This window comes from Thermothelomyces thermophilus, chromosome 1 (genome assembly GCF_000226095.1).
Source record: "Thermothelomyces thermophilus ATCC 42464 chromosome 1, complete sequence".
NCBI lineage: Eukaryota > Fungi > Ascomycota > Sordariomycetes > Sordariales > Chaetomiaceae > Thermothelomyces > Thermothelomyces thermophilus.
In genome coordinates this window covers 2,556,523-2,573,421 of record NC_016472.1, presented here as the reverse complement: position 1 = coordinate 2,573,421, position 16,899 = coordinate 2,556,523, and the positions used below count along the sequence as shown (strand labels likewise).

At 56.4% G+C, this 16,899-nt stretch overlaps 7 protein-coding genes across 7 annotated transcripts; 3 read left to right on the top strand and 4 right to left on the bottom strand.

Annotated features, from left to right (window-relative positions):
* Positions 1-754: 754 nt before the first annotated feature.
* Positions 755-1,950, bottom strand: MYCTH_2295438 (uncharacterized protein). The gene has a single exon (XM_003658922.1). The coding sequence runs from the start codon at positions 1,787-1,789 to the stop codon at positions 896-898; it is 894 nt and encodes a 297-aa protein (XP_003658970.1). The 5' UTR covers positions 1,790-1,950; the 3' UTR covers positions 755-895.
* A 1,766-nt stretch (positions 1,951-3,716) lies between these two features.
* On the top strand, positions 3,717-4,866 carry MYCTH_2295436 (uncharacterized protein). Its single transcript, XM_003658921.1, has 2 exons — positions 3,717-4,157; positions 4,289-4,866. Exons 1-2 carry the CDS (start codon positions 3,832-3,834, stop codon positions 4,800-4,802), a joined length of 840 nt encoding a protein of 279 aa, XP_003658969.1. The 5' UTR covers positions 3,717-3,831; the 3' UTR covers positions 4,803-4,866.
* A 104-nt stretch (positions 4,867-4,970) lies between these two features.
* On the bottom strand, positions 4,971-6,886 carry MYCTH_2295433 (uncharacterized protein). Its single transcript, XM_003658920.1, has 2 exons — positions 6,504-6,886; positions 4,971-6,440 (listed from the first exon to the last, which is right to left on the bottom strand). Exons 1-2 carry the CDS (start codon positions 6,651-6,653, stop codon positions 5,088-5,090), a joined length of 1,503 nt encoding a protein of 500 aa, XP_003658968.1. The 5' UTR covers positions 6,654-6,886; the 3' UTR covers positions 4,971-5,087.
* Positions 6,887-7,022: 136 nt separating this feature from the next.
* Positions 7,023-8,677, top strand: MYCTH_2295432 (uncharacterized protein). The gene is made up of 3 exons (XM_003658919.1): positions 7,023-7,296; positions 7,348-7,640; positions 7,690-8,677. Exons 2-3 carry the CDS (start codon positions 7,495-7,497, stop codon positions 8,579-8,581), a joined length of 1,038 nt encoding a protein of 345 aa, XP_003658967.1. The 5' UTR covers positions 7,023-7,296; positions 7,348-7,494; the 3' UTR covers positions 8,582-8,677.
* A 1,971-nt stretch (positions 8,678-10,648) lies between these two features.
* MYCTH_2295431 (uncharacterized protein) lies at positions 10,649-11,680 on the top strand. The gene is made up of 3 exons (XM_003658918.1): positions 10,649-11,068; positions 11,207-11,464; positions 11,555-11,680. Exons 1-3 carry the CDS (start codon positions 10,833-10,835, stop codon positions 11,625-11,627), a joined length of 567 nt encoding a protein of 188 aa, XP_003658966.1. The 5' UTR covers positions 10,649-10,832; the 3' UTR covers positions 11,628-11,680.
* A 1,546-nt stretch (positions 11,681-13,226) lies between these two features.
* MYCTH_2122575 (uncharacterized protein) lies at positions 13,227-14,840 on the bottom strand (the record flags this gene model as incomplete). Its single annotated transcript, XM_003658917.1, has 1 exon — positions 13,227-14,840. One exon carries the CDS (start codon positions 14,838-14,840, stop codon positions 13,227-13,229), a length of 1,614 nt encoding a protein of 537 aa, XP_003658965.1.
* Positions 14,841-15,262: 422 nt separating this feature from the next.
* MYCTH_2050660 (uncharacterized protein) lies at positions 15,263-16,394 on the bottom strand (the record flags this gene model as incomplete). The annotated part of the gene is made up of 3 exons (XM_003658916.1): positions 15,263-15,959; positions 16,034-16,287; positions 16,365-16,394. The coding sequence occupies 3 exons, from the start codon at positions 16,392-16,394 to the stop codon at positions 15,263-15,265; spliced, it is 981 nt and encodes a 326-aa protein (XP_003658964.1).
* Between the last annotated feature and the right edge of the window lie 505 nt (positions 16,395-16,899).

Here is a 16,899-nt window from a genome sequence, read left to right as displayed (position 1 = left end):
AATGGAGAGACGCCGGCCGGCGGGTGGCGGTGCTGCTCGCAAGCCTCTGGGCTGGGGGAGGAACAAACATGATTTGTTTTGCCCGGGCTGTCCCCTCGGTGCGGGAAACGAAAACCACGCCTGCAGTGAAACCTGGGAACGCGGCAATGGCGCATGGTAGGATGCTTGCTACAGCACGGTCAGATGTGTTGCAAACCTGACTGACCACGGCGGCGAGGGCGCTGTGGTAGGCACTCCCGGAACTCCTGTATGAGCCTCAGAAGTAGTGATGAGTCGTTGATTATTCCCAAACGCTGGAGCTATTGGGAGGAGTGTAGTCTAAGTACAAATTATGACCCTGGTTGATTCCTGCTGCCGGTGGGTCGGTCAGATCTGACCCCCTCGCAGCCGGATCCTGTAACAATGCTGCTGAAAACAAAGATATGCTCATGCTCACTCAGGCAGCATTGAGCCATTCTAGCCTGATACTGAGAGAAACTCGCGGACCCTGCTTCGTTGGCGTGACCCCTCAAAGCGAGAGGTTGTACTCCGTATTCTCCGGCCAAATAGGGGTGGCCGCGCGTACCTTACGAAGCCGGCCACGCTCTCCGATGACGAATGTATGGGACGAATAGGTCGATGAGAAACTGATAAAAACAATAAAATTAACGGGACAGCATCTATGTACAGCCGTGAGCCCGTGCCCGGCGAACGATACCCACAACGTCTTGTCCAGTCAAAGCCCCGCCAGCACTCGGATCCCAGCAATACCACGAACGGAGCGAACGCGAAGCAACCCATACACACAAATAGTAGAATTTTCAATCCCTATCAGGTGCCGTGATACTTTGCCGGATCGACACCATCGGCCACGGAGAATGCGACAAAGAAAGGGAAACGATAATCGGACCGCCATCTATTTAGAGAAGCCGACCTTGACCTCGATCTCAACCTTGCCAGGAGGAATGTTGAGTCCGATGCCGTCCAGGGCCTCCATGCCCTTGATGTATGCATTGTCGGCTTCACCGCCGGGGTAAATTGTCGAGTCGACGCCATTGTGGGACATTTGGCAGCCAAAAACATCCATATCCGCAGCCTGGGCAACAAGAGAGGAGCAGTCACCGCCGGACCAGCCATTGTTGGGTTCGCTCGCAAAATCGAATTCGGCCCAGGTGCCTGCGTATTGGCCGTTCTCGGTAAGGGGAACCTCGTTCGGCGCAAAGGCACAGGCGCCCTGCGTGTTCTCTTGCGCCACCACGGTCTTGGTCTCGCCAGGCTCGAGGGTGAAGATGAGCGGCTGTTGGCTGGCGACCTTGAACAGGCCGGTGAGTTTGCCGTCAGCGCCCATCTTGTTCGCGCAGATGACTTGGTACGGCTCATCGGCGACGTTAGTGTACGTCTGGACGTAGTCGTACTTGTCGGCGATGCTGTTGGGAACGACCATCAGGTTGGAGTTCCATTTGCAGCCGCCGCTAGTGCCCAAGTTGCCCGTGTACATGATCTGCTCGTACGTCACACGCTTCGCCTTGCGAGACGACCCGCTGCAGAAAGGAATGTACTCGTTGGTCTCGACTTCGCTGACCTTGGACTTGCCGGTGTCCGCAACCTCCTGGGCCGGCGGCGAAGACGGGGACGGAGTCGGGACCGCCTTGGAGGTGGTGGTAACCGGCGGGGGGGGAGGGGCGACGCTGTGGATGTTCTTGACGTGAACGTCGCGCTTCGCGGCGCTTCGGTGAAGGTGGGCGTGCCCCGACGGGTGTGCGGCGGCGCCGAGCACGCCAGCAAGGACGAGGAACTGGTTGAGCTGCATCGTGAAGCCCAGAATGAAACGTATCAAGTCCCAAGATGGTGTGTTGTCTATCCGAGAAAGCTGGTTCCGTGGAAAATGCTCCCGAGAGATGGTCCACTGGCCACCGGTTCAGGTATCCGGAGTAATTTCGTAGTGCTACGCCGAAAGGAGGAAAAGTGACGCTGGAACTGGAATGCGAACGCCTTGAGAGAGTGGATGTCGAAGTGCGTACCGATGTAAAGAGTGAACTGAGATACGAGATCTCGAAAAGAGCGGACGAAGTTATCGAAAGACTGTTGTTAGTGTAGTTGCAAAAGGAAAGGAGAGAGTTGATCGAAGAGAAGATGAGGACAAAGAAAAGAAAGATGGCGCTACGGGGTAGGCAGGGGCCTAAAATGAGCCGGGGCGAGGCGAGCGCAAATGACCCTGGTCCGTCGCCCTGGCTAGTTTCCCGAGAGAGCTGGGCGAGGGCCCAGAACCGAGAGATTCTCCGCCCTGACCGCTTGATTCGCCGTGCCGACCCATATCAAAAACATGGCCGCGGCCAATGCAGGTCCCCTCTCGTTGTCATTGGCTGCAACGAGAGTGTGCCCCTGACCCCGCTCTTGCATCGCGCCTTGCCCTGATTTTATTAGGTAGTATTAACCGCATTTTGATGACGAGGCATGGAGTACTCCGTACTCCGTATTCCATAATCGAGTGTACACTACAAATTCCACTACTATGTAGATCCACGACACTGAGGTATTGAATACATAGTACACTACTCGTGTATTTAAGTACAGCTGTAACTCTTCCGCACAGGGATACATACCAAATTGAGGACAATATGCCACCGCACGTAGTACATATAAATGTGTCACCACATTGGCTGCATGTTACATGTTTTTTCGCTAGAGGCCGCGTTGCTCTTTTGTTGGTGCCAAGTAGAGAGTGCAATATCAGGTACTTGGTATTTAGGAGTACAAACCGCAAGTGCATACCAGGTGTATGCCACAAAAAAAGTAAAAGCGCAGTGGTATACAGTATTGTTTATACGAACATGGACCTAGGGCTTAGCAACTGCCGCCGATTCACGACAATGAAAGGTATCGTGGCAGATCTTCTATATATGGTACTTGAGGTGGAGCACTGTGTACTGAATACGAAACACATCGGTGTAGACGAGGTTACACAGGCAGTCGCGTAGCCTACGTGAGGTCGGCAGATGGCGACCCCGGACCAGACAGTATTTGTGACGTCTTGACTGCCGCCCAGACACTGGCACTTTGACAATGTTCGGCCCCATCGGACTATGTTGGCGTTTGAATCACTTTTAGCCTTTCAATTTTCTTTTGGGTTACAGGCCCCTACCCAAAAAACAAGAGGTGAGACCGGCCTACGCAAACTCCAACAGCCTAAACGCCAGGATAATCGCTGGTACATACATGACAGAGCAGAAGGTATCGCAAGAACATTACAAGGAGATCGATCGTCAGGGGAAGGAAAAAGTGGAAAAGACTTCCCTGCTAGAAACATTTGTGAGGATAGATACATGGAAGTTTTGTTTTCGTTATTTCGTACGAAGTAGTGTACACGCACACATTCTCCGTTTGTCGTTGCTAGATGCGACTCAGGTACTCCGTAAAGCCCTACAGCCCCAGTCAGTAGTGTACTATGTATGGACACTAGCGCTTCGATGCTGCGATGTTCATCTCTTTTTGTGGCCCGAGCTCTGCTGTGTGCCCCACCATCTTTTTTTGCGTTCTGGGTCTGGTGATGAGAGCAGCTCGACTGGATAAACAAGTCAGGACACCAGCTGCACCCAGAAGTAGATTGACTATTCCGAGCATAGCTCAATATTGACCTTGTTAACTCTACCACCGCAGGTCCCAAGGAGCCTAGCCCTGAAGCGGGCCACTACGCGCCGACCCAAAGATCCGACCAAACAACCCGGAGCAACTCGGGATTGCGCGGGGCCGCCTGGTGAGCTTCAAGGCAAGGGAAGAGGCGGAACTGTTTGCGCGACGGCACGGCACGATCTCCAAATCTGACTAATCTCGACCGCCCGCAAAACTTTCACCATGCCCCTCGATACGTCAACGTACAACCTCGCGCTGTTGCGCGTCGACGGACGAAGATGGAACGAACTGCGCCGTGTGCATGCCCAAATTCGCACCCAGGCAGCGGCCGACGGCTCCAGCTATCTTGAGATGGGTCACACCAAAGTCATGTGCGTGGTAACGGGGCCTAGTGAGCCCGGACCTCGCCGCGGCGGCGCTGCTGGTGGCGGCGCCGGCGGTGGAGGAGCCGGAGCCGGCGGCACAGGCGGCAAGGCAGAGGTGGTGGTGGGGATCGTGATAGCCGGATTCAGCTCGGTCGACCGCAAACGGCATGGGAGAAATGACAAGTACGTTACCCCTCCTCAATTTCCCGGCTGTCGAGGGCAACAAGGAAAAAAAACCAACGGCAACAATACACTACCCCCTTGTGTCTCTCGGGCCGCCGTGGCTAACCAAGACTTACTTCCCTCTCAAACAGACGCACTCTCGAGCTCGCCTCAACAGTGGCCAATGCGCTCGCCGCCAGCCTGCACACGCATCTCTTCCCGCACAGCCAGATCAACATCTCCCTGCACGTCCTCTCGCAGGACGGCTCGCTCCTCGCGGCGCTCATCAACGCCGCGACGCTGGCCTGCGTCGACGCGGGCATCCCCATGACGGACTACGTCACCGCGTGCACCGCCGGGTCGACGTCGACGTACGCGGCCAATGACGAGGGGGCCGACCCGCTCCTGGACCTGAACCACCAGGAGGAGCAGGAGCTGCCGGGGCTGACGGTGGCCACGCTCGGCGAGACCGACCGTGTCGCGGTGCTGGTGTGCGAGAGCAGGGTCCAGGTGAGCCGGCTGGAGGGGATGCTGGCCGTTGGGGTGGACGGGTGCAAGCAGATGAGGGAGATTCTAGACCACGTCGTCCGCGACAAGGGACGCCGGATGATACAAGAGGGGACGGTGGAGAAAGGGGTCGGGTTGGATGACATGGATATGGATTAAATACGAGCGTAACGTTGACGTGTGGATGGATGGGACTGGGACTTTGGTTCATCAGTTCGAAACAAGAAGATCCAGGCCTCCGGTTATGAGCAATCAGGTGAGATACCCTTTTGTTTTTTTGTTTTTTTTTTTTGTACCCAGCCTCGCCCACGTATCTACACGGCACGTCTTCCTGGGTTCTTTAAATTTTGTCTGGGTTTTGATTTCAACTTCGACAACGCCATGTTATGTCCACTAACGAACCAACTCGTAAAGAAGACTACACTACACACAGTACAGAGAACATCAAAGCTCATCGTGAGCCGTTTCGGGCTCCGCAGTGGAGTCAGCGGCCTGGGTTGGCTCAGCCTCAGGAGAGTCGCTCGCCGCCTCGCCGCTAGCCTCAGGGGTGACCGGGGTGGCCTCCTCGCTGTTGGCGGCCTCCGTAGCATCGGGAGCCTCTGACGACGCCTCTGGGGCGGCTGACGTAGGCTCCTCCACCGCAATGGCAACGATGCCCTCGGGCAGCTTCTTCTTCACCCCCTCGCTCATGCGAATCGCGTCGATCCAGCTCTCAACGCTCTCGATGCCAAAGTCGGCCGCGTCATAGTGCCTCCACCATCCGCGTCGGGCGTTGACGGCGACGAGTTCGACGTCGCCGATGAGGTCAAGTGCCCTCAGGAGGTTTGCTGCGCCTTCGTTGCTCTTGGGAACCTCGTAGAAGGGAAACAGGTTGCGCTTGCCCTGAGCGTACTTGAAGGCCAACTGCGAGAGACTCTCGAGAGCCTTCTTGGCCTTTTCATCCTCGCTTGAGGAGGTAAAGGCCAACACGCAGGTGTGAGACTTCTCTGTCAAGCACTCCTTGATCAGCTTCTCCGGCGAGTTAATAGAAGGAATCGGCAGTGCGGTCTCGACAATGACCGGGGCTTCCTGTGTTGCTGTTTCCGTCTCCGATCCAGCAGTGGCGGACGAGGCTTTGGACGAAGTCGAAGTGGACTTTGACTTCTCCGATGCCTTGCTAGTCTCGTTCTCCTTGTCCTTCTTGTTGTTACTCTTGGGTGGCGACTCGGGGTTTGGTTGCCCGGCCTGTGAGAGGAACTGGACCATCGCCTCTTTCTTCATTTCTCCGTCGTAGACAATGTGCGGGGCATCGCCGCCGGGGAGGAGCACCAGAGTAGGGAACTTCTCGATGCCGAACGTCTCGACCGTCTTGGTTTCCTTGTTTCGCACCTGGCCGATGGTGATGACATCCAAGAAGTCGATGGCGATGCTCTTGAGCAGTGCCGATGTAGTACCCTTTTCGGTGAAGAGAAGGGCCTTGGGCTTCTCCTTGTCGGCTAAGAAATTGTCCAGCGACTTGTCTTCCACCTTAACCACGTAATTGTTGATATGCTGGACGACGGCGTCGACGATAGCGCTCGCTGTCCGCTGGCCTTGGTAATCTTGGACGATTGGCTTGCCTCCACCCTTCTTTGGCCGCACAATCTTCAGCGTCGGGAAGCCTTGGACGCCCATAGACCCGCAGAGGGGCTTGTTCGCGTCATCGTCGCAGTTCACGGCGGCAACCTTGGCAAGACCCTCGAGGTTCTTGGCCACTTTTTCGTAAGCCGGCTTGAGGTTCTGGCAGTGCCCGCACCATGGAGCATAAAACTCGACGATCTAGGGGGGTCAGAGGTCAGCACAGGGGATGCGCTGCAGGACAAACAAGAGACACCAACTTACAGAAGTGTAGTTGCTCTTGTTGATCAGCCTATCGTAGTCCTTGGCATCCACTTGCAACACCGGTGATTTCTTGGTGTAGAGACCTGCCTGCACCCCAGGGAGCGCGGACAGCAGGGCGACTGCTACAGCGCAGAGGGTGGGGTGGTGCATGATGCGGTCCGGCTCTTACAGCAATCGTGGAGAGAGTTGCGGACCAGTCGGATTATCACAGGCTCGAAGTCTTAGAGATTGGCGGAGGAAAAAGTGTTACTTCATGTATTGGGACGGGAAGGGCTATGGACGCGCGAGGGTGTTTTGTATCTGCTCAGAGGCGAGAAGGGAGGAGTAAACGGCGAAAAGAGAGTTCCAGGCTGGCATGTTTCCATGTTCGGCAAAAGAACACATTTCCAGTGCTGCTTTGAAGCTGGTTGCCACTCGATCCCCGCGAGAACGATCCAGAACTGTAAGCCCAGTGCGCCAAGCGCCCCAAGCTCCCTGCCCCTCATAACCGCGGTGTGTGGGGCTTAGCGGGGACAGGAGCCCTGCAATCGCAAGAGGACGGAAGAGCAACACTGTAGCCCTCTCTACTCCCACGCCCGAGACCGAGAAGACATAGTAATATCTTCCTCGACAAAGGACCTGATTTAGTGTGCACCTTCGGGCACGGAAAATTCTCAACTTGGCCAAGCGCACTTCCTTCTGGCCATGGCCGACACGGTTCCCCCTGCCCTGAGGCAGGCCGACGTCAACATCTGGAAATGCGCCACGAAGGCTGCCCAGCTTCAGACCGTGAAGCCTATCATGGCCTATTGGTGTATGTGATGTGCGAGTCAGGCGGGAATATGGCGGGTTCTCACAGCAACAGGCGAATACTGGGCCGTCAACCAAATCCTAGCGAAGCAGCTGCACACAGCGGACGAAGCCATCTTGAGCTATACAACAAAGTTGATAGACAAGCTGGAGCAGGTCTGCACGCCTTTTTGAATCACCAATCATTGATTGATGCTGACCGATGCCGATGTTGGGACAGACAAAAGCTGAGTACGCGAACGAAGATGCGATTGCCGATGATGCGGCCGGGCAGGCATACGTCGAACAATTCGCACAAGAAACGCTAGACCGAGCGGAACGGGTGGTGAAAGCGGGACGGGTAACTCAGTATGTCTGGGAGTTCTCCAAGGATGGATCGAAGCTGACTGGAGGCCAGACAAACCGCCACAACCTTCGACGCGGCCGCAACCTTCTTCCACGTCGTGAACATCTGGGGTCCAGTTGATCAAGAAACTCAGCAGAAGATCAAGTACGCAAAATGGAACGCGGCGCGGATCGTCAAAGCCATCAAAGAGGGAAAAGATCCAAACGAGTCAAACCCGAAACGCGAAGAGGCCCCCCCGCCGGCGCTGAATCCAAACGAACCTGTGGTACAGACCCCGGGAGCAACAAGCTCAGGGCCGAGGCCGGTGACGATAGAAGAGGTCCCTGATGTTGACATGCCCAACGCGGGCGCGGCGCGTACATCTTTACCTCACAGCCCTGCTCCGGCCGAACCTTCGCCAGTGTCGGATGGCGGGCTACAACTACCAGGTGTTCCCACGAACCTAAGCCAGCCAGCATCGTCTGGTTATTTCGGGCCAAAAGCGTCAATCACCCCTCCACCGCAACAATCGAATCAGTTCCAGCCTCCACCTGATCTTCCGGCCCCACCGACTGGTGGTTGGGCGCCGTCTCAGCCTAGCCCAGCGACGGGTGCTCCACCCACATGGTCACAGCCTTCTGCGCCGGCGACAATCCCACCGCCAACGTTTGCCGCAAACTCATCGCCCACAGCTGCGGTTGCGTCGCCACCAGCCGGGCCGCCGGCCGATTCTTATCGCCCCCAAATGGCCCCAACGGCGACCCCGGCGAGGCCGACAGCTCCCGCGGCAGTACCGCCTCCCGGTCCTGCGCCGGCTCCAGGCGGTGGCTTTGTGACGGACGAGGCGGCGATCGCTGGGGCACAGAAGCATGCAAGATGGGCTATATCGGCACTCAACTTTGAGGACGTTCCGACGGCGGTACTTGAGTTACGCAAGGCGTTGAAACTGCTCGGTGCGACATAGGGGCTGGATCCACGGCGCTACGAAATACCTAACGATGGGACTCGATGAAGTTTCAGCGTGAATCTCGGAGAAGTTGGTGGTCTGGACGCCCAGGGGTGCCTCTCAGGGTCCCCTTTACGTAGGCGGATGACTCTCGTGCGAAACAATGTTTGGCCTTATTCGGCCTAGTCCAATCAGTCCGGGGAACTGTTTCACGATGATCTATCTAATTCGTAATGGCCGCTGTAACGGTCCGTCGGCACATCCTCAGAGTCTGCAATGTCGTGGCTGCCGGTTATCGTCTGTTCTATGCTGGTCTGAACCAGATCATCAGCGCGGGAACCCCCCCCCCCCTTTTTTTTTTCCGAAGCTGAGGACCGCGCACGCGATCAGGGCAAAGCTTGGGTGGAATTGTACATACGTGTGGCGCTCAAGAGACACAGGAATGCACGGACAGGAAGGTTGCAGCTGGCAAGTGCGGATTCATTCATTGCGGTCCTACACTCCGCCGGGCCACTTTCGTACGCGAATTTCTATTGGCGTAAGGATCATCATCACATCCACGGGCATTTCTCCTTTCAGCCCCTCGAAGAAGACCCAAAATGCAACCATAAACTTTCCCCGTATGATCGTTTGGGCAGCACCAAACAAGACCGTCACTTATACCAAATTCTTATGAAAGCCATGTCCGATGATTCATCCGGCAAGAAGTGGTGGAAACAGTTCAGAGTTAGCGGAAAGAAATCAGGAAAGTCGAAGACCGCGGGTAACTCTAATTACCCAGGACGGTGCGGTTGGCTCCCCAGCAAATTCACCACAAGGTCCCGCAGTGAAAAAGGACCTCAGCTCTGCTTCATTTGCTTACAAGCTCTAGTAAATGCTTTCCTTGGTCCTGAGGATGATACCCGTTCGAGCTTAACAGCTTCTTCCACTCTATTGTTGACGGCACACGCATCGACCCCTCTTTCTTTGGCAGCACCGTTTGTCCCTTCGGACGCCGCAGTGCGTACCTCTCTGAATGGCAATGTTGGAAAGGCTACGGAGATTCCCTGGCAGGCAGGTATTCAAGCGATGAATACCGGAGAGCACTCGGCGAATACAGCCGGTTTGCCCGAGGACCAAACGACTACCACACCCCGGATGCTTGATTGAACCTGGGCGCCATACCACAAGGCAGGGATCGTATGTCTAATTAGGTATCCAAGAATCCGAGATGGAGGGACTTTGCTAAACCTTTTGTCAGATTGTCGATAGGGATTCGGCAACACTCAACCTCCCAGGGTCGCTTGAGAAACAAGTGCCCGTCGACGCTGATCATAGCGCTAATTATTTGCAAGTTCGACTCCAACGACAGTCCCGCCTGTCGGTTGGTTTTGAAGACTATCGCCGCGGAAGTCAAGCGTGGCCTCGAGTTAAGTAATAGGGAAAGTATTAATTAAGCCTCAGGACTCCAACCCGAAATCCATCATTGTATTCTCTTCGATCGTGCTGACCGTTTGATATTAACTGCGTCAAGCTACCGGCACGGGGCTGAGGGTCGAGACCGGAGCTCTTCGTTATGTCTTTGAAGGCGCCTCTTCCACACGAAAAGATTGTCTTGCAACTGTAGGTGTCATACGATGTGAAGCGGGCGTAGTGATAATTAGTACTAGCACCGGAGTCTTCAGACAGGCCGGCAGCATTCATATTGAAGAGATTAGCATGCCCGAGCCCAACATATATGTCGTCCAGTTTGAGAGGACTGAGCAACTGAGCAACTTCGGCTCATCATGGCTAGCAGAGATAGCATCATCTGTTGATATGCCCACTAGGGATATCTTCCCCGCTTGTCTGAAGCCACTGAACTCATGGTGTTGGAGAAGCGAGGGTTAATTACCATGCTCAGGAGTCGGCAACCACTCCCGAAATCAGAACCGTCAACCACAGGTTTTGTCCCATCTTTTTCAGGGTTCTCCGAAGAGCTCAATTATTGCAGTTGCCGGAGGTAGTGAATGAGGAAGCTGTTTGCGAACAGTCATACTGGCAGAGACTTGCCAAGTTCCTCCTAGATAGTTAATAATTCTCGCCCTTTCGAGATTTTCGCACACATGCTTTGAAATTTCGATTTGTCAACTTCTTACTCTTCCCTCCCCATCGACGCGCTCCATCGGGTCATTTTATGAGCGAGCGAGCACTTGCACATACTGCGTGTCAACAATCGTCAACTTTACGCCCAATTAATTACTCCTCCTTCCCTCTCATCAACGACCGGTTTTCAAGTCAACAATCCGCAATGATGATGCCGTCAGTCTTCTCGCTGACCGGCAGAGTCGCGATACTCCTCATCGGCGGAGCCAGCGGCCACATGATTATGAATTCGCCGACCCCGTACAACCTGAACATCCAACCGCTGCTTCAAGTCGACCCCCTTAGCGGCGATTCCTATCCGTTCCCCTGCCACAACCAGTACGGGTTTACCACCCGTACTTTGGTTGAGGCTGGCGGCTCGACTCTGGTGAACTTTACTGGGTAAGTCGATTGGGAGTCCGCATTCATTTTCTCTCCCTCTCGACCTTTGTTCTCTTCTCTTCTCTTCTCTTCTTTTCTTTTTCCCCTCTCAAGACGCGGTCGAGTTCCGGAAGCGAAAGAACTGACATCTCTGGGCAGCGGCGGCCAGCATGGCGGCGGATCTTGCCAGTTCAGCATCACCTACGACGAGCCCGTCAACGGCGGCGACTGGAACAAGTCGGCCAAGTTCAAGACCATCTACAGCATCATCGGCGGCTGCCCTGCCGTCTTCACGGACGAGACTCACAATCTCGCGCCGGTCGCCATGGACAAGAACATGCGCCAGGATAGCCAGCACTGCGGCAACGACTCTGGCATTGACTGCATTCGCCAGTTCATGGTTCCCATTCCCAAGTTGTGAGTACCTATCGACCAATATATGCCCATATAATTAATTACTTGGCAATCATCCCTCGTTTTCGGTGCTAACACTGCCTGCTTGGACAGCCTCAAGAACGGCCCGGCCACTTTCGCTTGGACTTGGTTCAACAAGCTGGGCAACAAGGAGATGTACATGTGAGTGGTTTATCATCATTGAGCTGATGACTTTTTTATTCTTCTTTCCTTTTTTATTCTCTCTTTCTTACCACCCGCCTTTCTAGGAACTGCGCTCCAATCAGTATCACCGGCGGCACCGGCGACGAGAAGGAGATAGAGGAACTGCCGGACATCTTCATCGCCAACTATCCCAACGACCCGGAAGTTCCCAACTGCATCACGGGCACCCGGGCCGACAAGGTGGTTGTCAACTTCCCCAACCCCGGCAAATACGGTCTTGTCCTTCAGGAACCGGTCGAGCCTGTGAACAAACCGTCGGGCTACTGCTCCCAGATCCCCGCTGCCCAGTCAGTCCCGGTCTTTGAGTCTGTTCCCGTCAGCCAGGACGGCTGCCCAGCCAGCTCGACGCGCTCCTCGCCGACGCATCATCATCAGAGCTCGACCACGGCAATCGAGACGCACACCAACGAGCCCGTCAGCGGGTCTCCCGGCTCCGTGCCTCGCTCGAGCGCGACCCCTCCTCCTTCTCCTTGGGTGGTGCTGCCGTCCACTCTGACGACCGAGGTCGCCGCGTCGACGTCCATCGACCTCGGCACCGTAACGGTCCTCCCGCAGCCGCGTCCCACTGCCGACAAGCCCGACGACCAGGCCGTCGCCTGCGCCGCCCACGGCGAGCTCGTCTGCCTCGACGAGGATACATACGGGCTGTGCAACTGGGGCTGGGCCGTCCCCCAGCGGATGGCTGCCGGAACTAAATGCGAAGACGGCAAGGTTGTCAAGAGGGAGCACGGTGGGGAGGACCGTATTAAGCATGGTGGTGGCCACGGATGGGAGTCCAGGAAGCTGATGCGCCCTGTGCTTGTGATGGAGGAGGAGGACGGGATGGTGTGGATTCCGAAGGATGACGAAGTGCTCCAGTCGCAGTGAGGGGTTTCCGGAAGGGTCCTTGACCTGAAACGGTCTGCTTCCATGTGCATGGTGGTCGCAATGACCGGAGGAACCTGGCGGAGGCTGACGAGCTGCTAATTAGATGGTCATAGGCTATACGCCTATAGTATAGGTAGGAAAGCTTCGAGCACGTTCCCGTAAGCGAGTCGGAGTTATCTTACCTAGGCTATCTCGCCTCATGCCACCACCCTTTGAAGGGTTCGGACCCTAGTTGAAGAAGCGAGAGGGAAAGATCTGAGGTAAACATTCACCAGCAATAAACCATGATCTACTGCCACGTAAATGCAACGGCAGACTGATGGAGGTGACCCTGACGTGGAGGCCAAGAGTCCAAGCCCCTCCCCCAGAAACAGCACCGCGGATATATAAGAAGAATAACAAACAGCCATCCCGAGACGGTCGATCTCGTCGTCTATGGTGTCCGGTGCCTTGGTCTTTTGCTTTCTGCCCGAGTTCTCTCCACTCTCCCCCCCCCCCTTCCTTTGTGTGTGTGTGTGTGTATCGTGACGGCTGTTGGGGTCGTCTCCTCCTCTCCTTCGAGCTTGGCATATTAATTCATTATTGTCTGTCTGTTGATCGACCTCTCGTAGTTATTATTTTCCCCTAATCTAGTGATAGTGACTGAACTCACTTACCAATCAAACAAATATGTAATTAAATATGGTTCCGAGTTTCACTGCACGTCACAGCATAATTCCCGCTTCACCCTTCGAGAGGGCCGTGAACTATCAAGACGGCGCAGAAGCTGGACCAGTGAGTTTGGGGGTGACGCCTTTGGCCTTCCGTCGCCATCGTCTTCTTCAGCAGCGCTCGCAACCGGATACAGCCCGCAGCTGGCCAGCAGGCCGCGGGCGTCGTGATACTGGCCCACGAAGGCGGTCCAGAACTTGCGGCACGTCAGGTTCGGCACCTCCCGCGGCGTCAGCGGCTCCCACTCCCACTCCAACTCCCACTCCCACCCGGCCCTTGTCCGCCTGCCGCGCTGGGCGTCGTCCCAATCCCCCGCCAGCCGTCTCAGGAACCAGAAGAGCAAGCCGGCGACGTACCTCTCCCGCCCGCGACCGACCTCCGCGCGCCTCACCGCGCACGAGTACCACGCCCGCGCGACCTCGTCCAGCAGCGTCGGCACGGCCAGCACCTGCGCCCCCGTACTACGCATCCTCTCCCCCGGCCACGCGGCATACGGCGGTCCCACGTCGCGCGGCCGCACCCTCTCCAGCCGGTGCCACACCGCGTCCTCCACCGTCCTCAGCCTGAAGGCCACCACGACGGCCGGCGAGGACCCGGGCACGGGGACGCCGATCACCTCCCCGCCACCAGCCAAAGTCCGAGACGATGACGAGGCAGGACGGGGAGACGAAGACGAAGACGAAGACGAAGACGAAGAGGAAGGAAGGGGAGGAGCATTACCAGACGAACTGGACCAAGCCGCCGCCGCCGCCGCCGCCGCCGCCGCAGACCCGTCCGGCGCGTACACCCCCCACCCGACCGCCCTCGCCCATCCCAGGATCGCCTGCCTCCCCGCCGCCGGGCAGACGATGCTCACGTGCGCCGGCATCCTCGTCGTCGTCGTCCTCCCCTTCGCTGAGGTGGCGGCGGCGGCGGCGGCAGCGGCGGCGGAATCGGGGGAATCGGGGCGGTAGCCCCACACCACGAGGGCGGCGTGCCCGCACACGGCGTAGTGGGTGTGGTGGAGCGCCCGGTCGAAGCTGTCGAGGAGGGGCCTGAGCGTCTCCGGGGTCAGCGGGGTGCTGGAGAGCCGCGGGAGGGCGGTAGTAGCTCTGGTCCTTCTGCTCCTCCTTGGAAGGGTCACGGCGGTAGGGGGTGTTCTTACTGGGGAGCTGAAACGGATGATGGGAGGGCTGGGGGCCGAGTCTTGTGGTGGTGGTGGTGGTGGTGGTGGTGGTCGTTGTCGTCGTGGGTGGGGGTAGGGAATGCTTGTTACGGGGTCCCCCTCTCTGGTCCGCCGCCGTGGTAGGCTTATTTCTCCCGAGGTGGACGTACGGATCGCTGCTTCTTCCATGTCACGGATAGGATTATGTACGGCTCTGCACCGCTGCAGTACACCACCTTCGTGCCTTGCAACATCACGGTTACTTGTTGTATCCGAGAGGGCGGCACAGCGCATTTCCGAGACAACCCCGGGCTGCTTGACCATGTCTGTCTCCTGGGCTGCTCTGGCATAGAAAAAGGGCGAGCCGTCGTCCAGAGGCGTGCGGTGTTCCTTCTTAGGGCAGGCCATCCGGCTGAGTGCATAAGCTATCCTCCTGAGAATGTCTCGCAACATGTTTGAACACCTCTGAATCGGATAGAGCGTAACCTCAAGGAATCGAATACGGCAATGATTGAACCGTCTTGGCTAACATTTATTTATATCCTTACAAGCGGATGAAGGGCATGAGCTAAACACAGTGGTTCGAAAACAATCCGCTTGTGGATGGTTCTTCTGCCGGCTTGGGTCGGGAACAAAGGGGCATGTTCCAGAGAACTTACCAGAACCAGCCCGGCAGGTATGGCCAATCATGCCGGTTCATGTCAAAGCACATATGCAATGGATCAAAGCAGCCAGTCGATGGCGCCCCAGAATGCATCAGTATACAAGGGTTCCCACTTTGATCCCCTTGCTTTGCCCGAAAACGCCTAGTCATACAACGCCTCGCCCCAAGTCATTGCTGCTCGCCCCGAGGGTATGCTGAAGTTGTCCTCATTTCAGAGTTCCTCTTCCTCCACCTCCATCTGGTCGCCATTCGGCTGGCCGTTCGGCCCGCCTGGCGCCTCCTTTTTCGCCATCGTCGCTTCCTTGTCGATCATCTGCCTCGACACGGCCACGATATTGTCCTCTATCAACTGCTGCCCGACATCCTCCAGGTGCTTCTTGGGATCCAGCTTGCCGACGTAGCGCGTCTTTAATTGCTCCTTGGTGAGCTCTGTCTCTTCCTTGACCCTCTTTTCGTACCCCTCGGCGAGGCTGACGAGCCGCTGGAGCCGCTCCTTGGTCCGCTGGCCCTCGGCCCGGAAGTCTTCCATCTGCAGGGCATCCGTCCACGGGTGCTTATGCAGGTTCATCAGCATGTTCTCCTCCAGTGCCGTCTTCCGGTAGTTGATCCCGATGGAGTAGTAGTGGCGGTTGAGGCCGTGGATAAGCGCCTGAATCGAAGGTTTGTTCAAGTGACCCAGATTGGACGTCGTCTGGCGCGGTTCTTGGCCCATCATCAGGGTCTGTGGGTTGATGAGGCGGAACGCATCAATGACGACTTTGCCCTTGACTGACTGAATCGGATCGACGACGACAGCAACCGCACGAGGGGTGAGCTGCTCGAAGCTTTGTTGTGTGCTGATGTCGACTGAAGACAGCCAGCAGCCAAACCCTGGATGAGAGTGGTACCAGCCAACTACGGACTCGGGTCTGGATAGATAGAAGCGCGTGTTAAAAAAAAAAAATTCATTCAAGCAAAGAGGGCTGGCCATCTGGAAACGTACCTGCCGGTTTGCCGCAGCATGTCCATCATCTTCATCTGGAAGACCGGGTCGACGGCCTCTACGCTGACACCAGTACCGCTCTGGGGCATAGCAAACACGTCCACCACGCGGACGGTGAAATCATCAACGAATTCGCCCAGCATCAAGCCCATGACTTCCATCGGTACACCGGCGCGACCATGTCGAAGCATCTTGAGCAGGGCGAGGGAGGAGATGTGGACCGTCTCGGAATTATCGATGAGGCTGGTGTTGTCCTGCAATTTTGGCTTTGTGAGTCGATGCTGTGCTAGACCTAGACCGGCTAGAAATGAGGCGATGCACATCAACATACCGTTCCCGGAGCAGCACCTCCCAAGCTCATGCCACCGCCCAACAGGTTCCTGAATCGCTCCATGATTGCGGGATTGAATTGCGACGAGAGGGGCACGAGGGTAGACTCGAAGTGTGTGTGCTGGACGAGTCGCGAGATAGAAAATGGCTGGCGTAAATATCCCTCGGCCCTAGGAGTCCTGTGGCTTGTTTGATGAAATGATGGTAAGCAAGGGAAGGTGGGTAGGAGTGGTGGTTTCGTTGCGATCTGGAGCTGATAGCCGCTGCCGCTCGTTGGCACCTGGAGCTGCCAGCAGCTGTTGTTGACGAAAGCCCTGGCAGCCTGCAGCGGGATTACCTAATCTCGGCTTGTGCATCGCTGTGCGTTCATGATCCGACGGCCTTGCCCCACATTCACCGCCCCACCAGAAGCTTGCCCACAGAATCACAGCCTTGCATGTAAAACTCCGAAGATTAACCGATCCAATTACCAGCATCAGCGCACGAACCACCCGTTGAACCAGCCAATCCGCGTCAAGAACGCGATAAGATCTCGC